The sequence below is a fragment of the Aspergillus aculeatinus genome, assembly GCF_003184765.1.
Source record: "Aspergillus aculeatinus CBS 121060 unplaced genomic scaffold BO66scaffold_49, whole genome shotgun sequence".
Classification (NCBI taxonomy): domain Eukaryota; kingdom Fungi; phylum Ascomycota; class Eurotiomycetes; order Eurotiales; family Aspergillaceae; genus Aspergillus; species Aspergillus aculeatinus.
Window position 1 is genome coordinate 314,006 of NW_020291518.1, and position 9,917 is coordinate 323,922.

At 53.0% G+C, this 9,917-nt stretch overlaps 4 protein-coding genes across 4 annotated transcripts; all 4 read right to left on the reverse strand.

Moving 5' to 3' along the window:
- Nucleotides 1–295: 295 nt before the first annotated feature.
- BO66DRAFT_381194 (uncharacterized protein) lies at nucleotides 296–2,097 on the reverse strand. The gene is made up of 3 exons (XM_025645942.1): nucleotides 1,187–2,097; nucleotides 772–1,051; nucleotides 296–705 (listed from the first exon to the last, which is right to left on the reverse strand). Exons 1-3 carry the CDS (start codon nucleotides 1,616–1,618, stop codon nucleotides 614–616), a joined length of 804 nt encoding a protein of 267 aa, XP_025500465.1. The 5' UTR covers nucleotides 1,619–2,097; the 3' UTR covers nucleotides 296–613.
- A 218-nt stretch (nucleotides 2,098–2,315) lies between these two features.
- On the reverse strand, nucleotides 2,316–4,009 carry BO66DRAFT_381197 (putative mitochondrial phosphate transporter Pic2; the record flags this gene model as incomplete). The annotated part of the gene is made up of 5 exons (XM_025645943.1): nucleotides 3,445–4,009; nucleotides 3,375–3,380; nucleotides 2,632–3,282; nucleotides 2,421–2,544; nucleotides 2,316–2,367 (listed from the first exon to the last, which is right to left on the reverse strand). The coding sequence occupies exons 1-5, from the start codon at nucleotides 3,539–3,541 to the stop codon at nucleotides 2,316–2,318; spliced, it is 930 nt and encodes a 309-aa protein (XP_025500466.1). The 5' UTR covers nucleotides 3,542–4,009.
- A 190-nt stretch (nucleotides 4,010–4,199) lies between these two features.
- On the reverse strand, nucleotides 4,200–6,291 carry BO66DRAFT_394558 (putative C6 transcription factor). Its single transcript, XM_025648016.1, has 3 exons — nucleotides 6,039–6,291; nucleotides 5,241–5,921; nucleotides 4,200–5,152 (listed from the first exon to the last, which is right to left on the reverse strand). Exons 1-3 carry the CDS (start codon nucleotides 6,096–6,098, stop codon nucleotides 4,355–4,357), a joined length of 1,539 nt encoding a protein of 512 aa, XP_025500467.1. The 5' UTR covers nucleotides 6,099–6,291; the 3' UTR covers nucleotides 4,200–4,354.
- Nucleotides 6,292–6,879: 588 nt separating this feature from the next.
- Nucleotides 6,880–9,079, reverse strand: BO66DRAFT_331195 (F-box/WD repeat-containing protein; the record flags this gene model as incomplete). Its single annotated transcript, XM_025644081.1, has 4 exons — nucleotides 6,880–7,068; nucleotides 7,127–7,838; nucleotides 7,910–8,553; nucleotides 8,627–9,079. The coding sequence occupies 4 exons, from the start codon at nucleotides 9,077–9,079 to the stop codon at nucleotides 6,880–6,882; spliced, it is 1,998 nt and encodes a 665-aa protein (XP_025500468.1).
- Nucleotides 9,080–9,917: the final 838 nt, after the last annotated feature.

Below are 9,917 nucleotides of genomic sequence, written 5' to 3' on the forward strand. Positions count from 1 at the left end.
GCCAGCTGCCCGAGCCCATACGTACTCCTCTGTCAACCTTACATTTGTAAAACAAAATAATCACATGACCGTTGTCAGTTTACACTCGAATCCAATCCGAGACCAGATGGTTACTTCAGGCGCTTGTGGTGGATCAATCCACCCGGTCTCTAAATTATGGCACACGTCCAGCAAACGGTGAGACAAGAGAAGTATGCACCCCCCACAAAGGAAGAAAGAGGATTATCTCGAGGCAAGAAGCGGATAAGGTAAGTAGGTGGATAGGCAAAATAGGTTAGAGGTTAAGCATCCGACACAGAAGGTAAAACAACCCAACACGAAAAAAAAAGCTCCAGTTTCCCCAATTCCAAAATCATGGTTTCGCGCAAGTCTAACACCCACAAAGCAAATAAAAACAGTTTTCAGGTCACCAGTTAGTCAAGAAGAGAAGAAGATATAAGCCATGGATGATGGTCTTTTGAAGTTTGTTTTGAGATTTGTCTCCCGCTCCGTAGCCCTTGTTTATACAATCAGAGAAAAGGGGAGGTGGGGAGATGGAGATACTCGAGACCCAGAAAGATAGGAAAATTGTGAAGATTAATTTGAGTGGAAGAAGAAGTCGCATAGCGTGTCCCTAGCTCTCCTCCTTCGGTTCCTTGACATCCACATCCATCGGCGTCGAGGAGGGTTCCACTGATGCGTCACCAGCCTCGTTCTCATTCTCCTCTCCCTCAGCTGCGGCGTCGTCATCATCGTCATCCGCGGCAGCGGCGGCAGCGTTAGAGGCTCGACGGGTCCTCGAGCCGGATTCCGGATTCTGACTCGTGCCGCGCTCATCGGATTCTGGGTGCTGGCCGGCCCCAAGCCGAAACGTGGAGCTCAGATCGTCCTGGGACGGGGCGGGGGCCAGCCGGGGCAGGGTGCCGTTGTTATCGGTGTTGTTGTCGCCGTTGTCGGCCGCGTTGTTACTGGCAGCTCCGGCGGCGGCGGTGCTGCCTTCATCGTCGGCGCCGACGCCGTCGGGGAGGTTGGATTTTCGGGATCGTTTGACGCGGAGAGGTCGTTCTTGGGGCTATTACAAAGCGGATACAGTCAATTGTCCTGTTGGCGCACACGCTGACCCAGCATCGAGTCTTCTTTGCACGGCAGCCCGTCAAAGTGAAGCCATCGCCCCAAAAGAGGAAAAAGAAAAAAGGATAAAACTCACAGTAGGAGGCTGCTCATCTGAACTCCCCTCCGTCTCATCATCCAGATACGCGCCGCCGCCACCGCCGCCAGCGGTCCCATTCTTACCCTCCGACGATGCGGTCAGCCCATTCAACGCCGAGGCGTTGCTCATCAGCGCGACGGCGCGGGCCCGGAGTTCCGGGTTGGCGGCGGCCCCTGCCTGCGAGGACGCCTCCTCGGTCATGCCGGTGACCTTGGCCAGGCGCTCCAGCAAGATGCACGACTCCAGGCGCATCTTCTGGATGTACTGCCAGCCGCGCCGGTTGCGGACGCGCATCTGTTCGTTCTCTTCCTCGATCTCGTTGAGGCGCTTCTTCAGGGCAAGGCATTTGCGCTTGTAGGCGTTCTCGACGCTGGGAGGGTTGGTGGTGGCCGCTGAGGGCCGGATTGTGGTGGACGTCGTGTCTTCCATGGTGAAGTGACTGAAGGAAGCGGCTGGGAGGTGATTTGGGAGGTGATGACGAGAGAGGTTGATTGCGGGTGGTTGTCGGGACGGAGATGCTTCTGTAGGCTGTACGGGAGAGTGGATGTCGGAGACTGGATCGCTGATAAATTTCGGTGATTGTGGAATTGGATAATGAAGCTGCTGGAGACGGTGTCGCTTTAGTCGGAGGTAACAGTCAAGAAGATTGACAAAGTCTGGTCAAGGGGCTCCGGAAGCCGCTGAATGTGTTCCTGGCAATGCGAATCCGATGGCTTCGATCTCTCTGCCCTGATGGCGCGAAACAATTAACGTGTGTTGCTGAGGATGGTGGGCCAATGAAGTGAGGAGCGCTGATTTTTGCAGTACCACACAAAGCCGATCCGAGCGAGAGATTCCACGGAAAAGAAGATGGAATAGAGCTGGCAATGGACGAGGTCGAGAGCTGAGGACGAAGCGAAAGGAAGAGGAAGTTGAGATCGCCGCGGTAATTCTGCCGGCCGACAGTCCAGAGCGGTCAACGTTGACTATCTACGGACTACTATTTCACCTGTACATTCATTCATTCCTATCGCAGAACCACTCCTTTGTCAAACGATATTCCATTATCCACCGAACTCCTAACTATGATGAAACTACATACAAACAAATCAACTCTATTCATCAGAATACATTACGACTAACTCCATCAATGTCCACCAGTCGTCGGCAATCCACAGAACACCTTGAATGAATCATAACTGCATCCAGCGTCAGCCCTTAAGCTCCGAAACCAACAAAGGAGGATACTCACATCAACCACTGGAATCCAGTCAAAGTACCGAGCATGACAATTCTGACCGGCAAGCCGTTCCACAAGCCGGAGAATCCGATGTTGCTATAGATGCGCGACACGGCCGTCATCGCGCCCTCACCAGCTATAGAGTTATACCACGTTAGCCCTGAGAATTCACGACCCACAGCAATGGCCCATAATCTCAGAGATGGGGCAAACAAGAGCTTACCTTTCCGATCCGCATTCAGCTTACTGACCATCACATCCGCGGGATGACTGACGATCGCGCAGAAGATGCCCGCGATGTACCCACCCAGGAAACTGACCCCGGTCTGCTGCAGCCCGGAGCACTGCTCCTTGGGCTTGCCGATCGTCTTGTAGAGCATGCTGACGGTCTCCTCGAAGGTGGCGAACTTGGTCATCGTGTAGGGGATCTGTCGCGCCCACAGCGGATACAGGCCCTTGTACAGGCCGGCCATGCCCTCCTGGGCGGTGATCTTGCCCCAGCCCTCGCGCAGGCTGTGCGCGAACGGCGGCAGGGTGGTCTGCATGCGCACCTTGATCGCCTCCATCGGGCACAGCATCATGTCCGCGAAGAACTCGGCCGAGGCGCTGGCGCCCAGGTAGACGACGGTGCGGTTGGTGTTGGGGAAGAGCCGGTCGCCGTACAGGTACTTGAAGTACTCGTAGAAGCCGTACTTGCCGGCGCCCTGCAGCGAGTAGCCCAGGAAGGTCGGCGTCCAGCCGAAGAAGACCCCGCGCACGCCTTCCTTGGCCATGATCGAGCGCCATGCCGAGAGGTTGGAGGTGTAGATCTTCGGGTCGACCTGGCGGCGACATTTGACCAGGTCGAGCGGAGTCACGGCGGTGTGGGTTGGGCCTGTAGTAGTAATTGTGTCAAGATGTGTTCTCCTCCAGAATGCCCTTGAAGAGGCGATTCGGATACGGTTTGATTGGGATGGAATTACTCACCACAAGCTACAGAGCAGACGAATAGGTTAGCTTCCTTGCGAGGATTAAGCCGAGGATGGAGGAAACCTACCGATAATGCCACCCAGCGTACAGCTAGCGAAATACTTGGCCGAATTGGGCTCAATCTTCCCAAAGGGAAGTTTGCGGTCTTGCGTAGCCATTGACATGATTGTGTGCGGTTTATGAGAAAGGTAGGTGAGTGAGTGATCGAGGTGAGCAACGTGAGTTAGTGATAAACGTTCGTTTATCTACAAAAGCACCAAACCAACTCCAGAGAGGGGGAGGGGAAAGAGAAACAAGCAGCAATCGAAGAAGGGTATCAAATTTGGAGAACAATTCCCTTAGTTAGGAGGAGGAGTAGCTGACTTATAAGCTCATGCGGGCCAGAACCGGCCCCGAAAGATAGATACCTGGACTGCGGAGGGTAACATGTCGTCAGTGCAGCCAGCAGTGAAGTCAGTCGAATCAGGCACTGATTGCATTGACTGACTGCTGTAACCAAATCGGCTAAACCGGCATGGCGACGGCTTATCCTGTGCGCTGGAACCATCCGAGCAGCCGAGTGATAGTTTAGTTGTTAGTCCCTGAATTGACATCGAATTGACTTGCCAGATTTCCATAGCCCATTCTTCTTCGGCTCTTCGTTGGTTGTTCACTTCACCCAATGTCTGCGTGGTTGCGGGATCTATGGTCATGACGTCAGTCGCTACAGTTGAGATAACAGAGTTATCCGTGGCTTGCCGGAAGGGCAACATTCCCCTCGTCTACTACGTACATACAGTATCTATCCACTCAGGGTCTGAGAAGTTGTATGCTCAAGATATAGTTGGATATAATCATTGATACACCTTGATCTGAGAGGAGAGTTAATACATCACAAGCTATTTGTACATCCAGCAGCCACTCTGGCAGAAGAAGTATACAAAACTTCATCCCTACAATTCTAGTAAATCCAATTGGAAGGATTGACCATCAGTCCTTCACGAATACTCCAGAGCAAGGCGCGGCCCACTACTCGGCGCAAAAGATCCCAACATCAAAGGCATCATGCCTTGAGCCCCCTCACCAGCAAGTACAAGGGCCAACTTGATCCCGACCTCGGAACCCTTTTCCGCCAGCGCCCGCCGGATCTGCTGGGCCTGGGCTGGCGTCGCATGTCCGCACGTCAAGATATACCACAGAGGCCACATCATATGGTAGACGTCGAAGGCCCGAATCTGCGATGCCCCCTGCGAAGCCAATGGGTTGCCCAGCTGATCGATCGCCCCGAACGAGAACGGGATCGCACGGCACGTATCGCCGATTAAGCTTCGGATCAACCGTGATCCCTCGGCTTCCTGTCGGACGGCTTCTCGCTGGATGCCGCTCGAAGGCACAAGCGAGGTCAACGTCTGGACGAATTCGAGGATCGTTACCTGCAGCAATATGCGAAGGGCATGATAGTAGGACCAGATCGACGCCGAGAATTGCCCTTGGTAGGTCAAGACATCCTCGCCGGTATGCGATCGGCAAGCGTAGGGGAGCCAGCTGGTCGGCAGGCTTCGACTCCACTCCGCCAATTCGGAGTCCAGGGCCCTATAAATCTCTATCCTGGAGGCAAGGGTGGTGATGACTCCAGGATCGGTGGTGTCTGAAGTCAAGGGATTCTCGAGGGACATTGGATCAAGCTCGTTCACCACCATTATCAGCCGTTGTAAAGGATCGGCAGGATCGAGACGCATGACGAGATCATGAGTACTGAAGCGTGGCTTCTGCCGCAAAAGTAAAGCTTCAATGCGCTGCAAATCGTACAGTGGTCAGCATGGCCCCTGGAGTCTGAAAACCACTGATTGGAAGGGTAGATGCACGGGGTGTATGTAAGCCTACCGTGTGAACATATGCAAACTTAAACATATCTAACCCCTGCTCGTTGAGTAGACTCTCGCCCCTCAGCTTCATAAGGGCTTCAAAGCCCACAGTGTGGGAGCTCGCAAGCCCATTCCGCTCGCCTGAGATATCTTCAAAGAGTGCGAGAATGACCACGGCTGCAAAGGTATCGTCCTTGACCCGTTGGACCGGCGAGTCCAACGCCTGACGCAGTCTTTGCGCCGCCAGAGCAACCCGGTGTCTCGCTTGTGTGACCAGCGAGGGCGCCTTGACCTGATTACCCAAGGTGAGCAAGGCTGCAGCGTCAACCGCGAGACGCAGACACGAAGACGCTGGCTCCACGGCGCCTGGCCCTCGATGACAGCCCGCATACAACCTCGGGATAAATCCCAGGTGACTGCCACCTTCAGGCTTGTCACAAGCAGTATATTGGTCAAAGAACAAGCATACCGCCCGTTCCTCCCATGGCGACTCAGGGTTCTGATATATGGACAGAGAAGACATGCGTTGGGTACCATCGGGAACTCTCTCTCGAACACCATGGGCGGGACAAGGCTTGTTGCCCTTCCTACTTCCTTTGACCTGGCCCGTCTCGATCTTGAAGATCGTGTCTGGTCGGTACCCCGGGCATGATTCTCCGTAGACAGCGCAGTTGCGGCATCCAGGATGCGCCTCGTCACACTAGGAGCTGCTTAGCTACAATCGCATCCAACCAGGTAATGATTAAGACTAGCCACCAGATAGCTTATACCACCAATATGAGTGGACATCGGGTGGATTTGCTGGCTGTCGTCCTACCTTTATCTTCCGTTTGCGACACAGGTAGCAACCTGTACTAGGTTTGCCCCCGTATACCATAATCGACTAGTTTTGAGGGGCAGGGCCCATGTGAACAGCAGGGTACAACTGGCAGGCTTCATACGTCGATGGTGCATGGAAGTGGAAGGATTGAGGGTCGTCCAGCCATGCAGCCCGCAGTTTCGGCCAGAATCATAGCCTATACTTGTTGCGCAGACGAAAGAGGTGTGACTAGCGCCAATGATGATGATGTTGTGGAGGGGTCGCAGCCTTCTGCTCAAAGGATCCCTGCCTCTAACTAGTAGAGTGAGTCAGGTGACCACATCAACTTTGACAAATGGATCAAGTACTCCGTACTGTACTCTCTCAACTGAGACAAAACCAAGACATTACACTTACGATGGATCCACAACACTGGCACATAGGATTAAATGTTCTGTAGATCTGAATACATCTTCCCAAGAGAGGTATCGTCTAACCCTCGTATGATAACTAACACACAAAGCACATATAGAAAGCATGGAACACCCCTGGGGTTATTCCTCTCTGATACTCCAGCAGCACAAGAATAACCCCAACTGCCAGTTATTTAACTCCACACCACGTTTCCAGCGGGCTTGAAGAAGAGAAAAGTCACAATTCAAACAAAATGTCCTACCCAACACCCAAAATGCATATATGGAAGAAGAACCAGGCACAATCGGCCCTGTTCCAAAATCAGTCATGCTGCCTACATTCCACTGGAGCCAACATCAAGGGACAGAGGCGACGGCGCTTGAGATCATTGAAGGTTGGAGAATAAGGCGTCCTCATAATATCGATTGTACGGCTCATCTTGCCATCAAGACAAGGGAGCATCCACCATTGACTGATCGTTATCACTGCTTATGGGCAGCGTGGGAGGGGGGTCAGAAAAGCGTTCTCGGTGTCGATTTTCAACTGGGCTCATGAAAGGCCCTGGCGTGCTGGCAGTGCTTTCGATTGCGGCTTCGTCCCCGCTATCTTCGGGTGGCGCCGAGAAATTCCATACCTACGAATGCCATTAGATTCTGTTCTTACCAGTTCGGAGTAACAAAGGGGGCGCTTACCTCCATGACCGTCCGCCCTGACCTATTCGCCATAATGACTGCTTTCTCCGCCTCAAAGGCTACTCTCCAGACAGCCTCGGCCGGGGTAGACAGTTCCCGCAGTAGTTGACCAGTCTCCAAGCTCCAGATTTTGACACGTCCGTCACTGCCACCGCTAACGATACGAGAGCTGTCAAACTGCAGGCTTGTCACACTATTGTCATGCGCTGCCAGCCGATGAATGGGTGTATTCGTAACCAGCGACCATATCCGGATTGCGCCGTCGGAGCCTCCAGTAACCAGCGTATCGCCACGCATCTGTAATTGTCCAACCAGAGACGTGTGGCCCTGCAAGATGCCATTACATTGTCCAGTTTCAGGGTCCCACATGCGTACGGTAGTATCCAGACTACCTGTTGCGATGCGCTTGCCATCAAAGGCGACCGCATATATCTGGCTAAAATGACCTGACAAAGTCCTCAGGCACCGTCCCTCAGATATGCTCCAGATTCGTGCCGTGGTATCGTAGCTGCCGGAAACGACAAGATCGCCATGTATGGCTAGGCAACGAACACTTGCCTGGTGCCCGACCAGAACATTCTTGCAAGTGCCTGTGGAGAGATCCCAGATCCGCAGGGTCGTGTCTCGTGAGCCGGAAATAGCCGTGTTCTTGTCAGACATTTTCAAACAGCGCACTGTGGACGTGTGGCCACGCAATAGGTATATTGCAGCCCTAGTGCAAACAAACCATTAGTATTGAAATAATCCATGATCTGCTCGGAACTTGCTTTGTGGTCGGCTTACCCTGTGGCCATGTTCCACACCCGGACTTCTCGATCGCACCCACCACTTACAAGAATATCATCCCATGGGACCATAGCCCAGACGCCCATTACATGGCCTTGAAGGGTTTTCTGGTTGTCTCCATTGGTATCATACACATGAATCTTGGCATTGTCGAGCGCAACCACGATATATTTCGAAGTCAAGTGGAGGCTCGTAACCACTCCCTGATCAGGGCTCATATGTCTTTGCGTGCAGCGCCCGCCTTTATTCCAAGCCGATTCAACCATGTATCTCTGTTTGAAATGCGATCTGTAAGATACGGGTCGGACCCGCCGTCTCCGGGACGAGTAGCTCGATGAGGAGAGCCAGTCTCCAGATAAGGAACGTGGGAGTCCCGGAAAGCCGTCCCGAGATTGGAGGCCGGACACCGTGGACGTGCTCTGCAACGCGTTCAGCGAATGAGTGGTAGATACAGCATGGAGAGGCTGGCCGTCAACAGGGTCCACAATGTCTCGATCGTCATCTGAAGGTCGTTGGTAGGCATATGAATGCTTCTCGCACAGGTTCATCCAGGTGATGTCATCGTTTAATAGTTCGCGCCATCTTTTCGAAACTTGTGATGCTCTTGCTAGCGTCTTCGGATCATCGATAAACGAGAGAACCTAATGAAATTGAGGTACACGGGTCAGCAGGGTCACGGCGGCTAAACAAGAGCTCGGGAAGATGGCCACATACCCGCAAACATAGTTCGTTCGGGAAGACCTGGAAGGGGTCTTTCCTTAATCGAGGAACAACGAAACTCCAGACAAAGCTGAGCTGTTGAGGATCACATAGACCGAGAAGTCCTTCGAGGAATTTTTGCTTCTTGGCGTTGGTTAAAGAGGCGAAGTGCATCTGAGTATTCAACAAAACATCTTCATCCTCTTCTACGGTCGTCTGCCAAGTCGGTGATCTTTGATGAGGGGTCGGACTCGGAGCTGGAGTAGGGGGGGATTCAGGCGCCGCAGGCAGAAGGTTTGCTGGGATCGGAGGGCCAGGCTTGGTTGAGGAAAGCGATCTCGAATGTGTGCTAGAGATGGAAGGAACTGCATTCTTGGCTATGCAAGACCGATTATGCGCCGTTGCCATCTCGTCAGAAACACTGTGCGGACTTATGATTCCGTCATCTGCTGAATCTTGAGTGCTCATGGCGTGCCGCGCTCGATAGCGGCTATATCATCAAGTGATTTGCGCGGGCCACCAAGCTTGATTGTCGCACGTCGGTTATAACAAGCCCAGACTGACCTCCTAAGACTTCAACACATTCGCGGAAAGATAGCGTTGCTTGGTGTCGAGTGAGAAGAACGAGAGACAATGTTGGAGAGTTGGGAGACGGAGATGAGTGTATAAGGAGACGGGGTGGGAGGGAGAAGGGAAGGAGGGAGCGAGCGTAAAGGGCAAAAGAGAGAAAGATAAGACGGGGGAGGTGGGTGCTCTCCGGTGGTAGTGATTGTGAGGAGAGGAGGGAGGGCTGACGATACGGAGTCAACGGGAATAGGGGGGGTGGCAGGACCAGCAGATATCAAGTAGTGACGGGCGAGAATGTTTTATACGATAGAGAATGGCAGGGCAATGGGATGGATAAAAATAACAGAAAGAAAATAGAACCAGAAAAGAAAAAGTTTAAAATGAAAACTGGAGATCCGATATCCCGCGCAGAGACAGCGGCAACAGTCGCAGGCGAACGTTGAATGGAAAGTGGAACAGAGAGAGCTTGGAGACTGGAGAGGGGGAGAAAGACAGAGCGAGAGAGAGAGAGACAAGATTATTACGCTTGACCTTTTCCCGCCGACGACGCCATCCAGAAAGAAACTGGGTCTGCAAGTCAGAAACGGGGGTGGTGGGGACGTGTGGACGAGACTAGACCAGACTAGACACTCAAACAGAGACCGATAGACTCGACAGAGAGATAGAGAGTCCCAGGCTAGGAGACAAGTCAAGACAAGACAAGAGACAAGAGAAGACGATAGGAAAGAGAGGGGGGAGG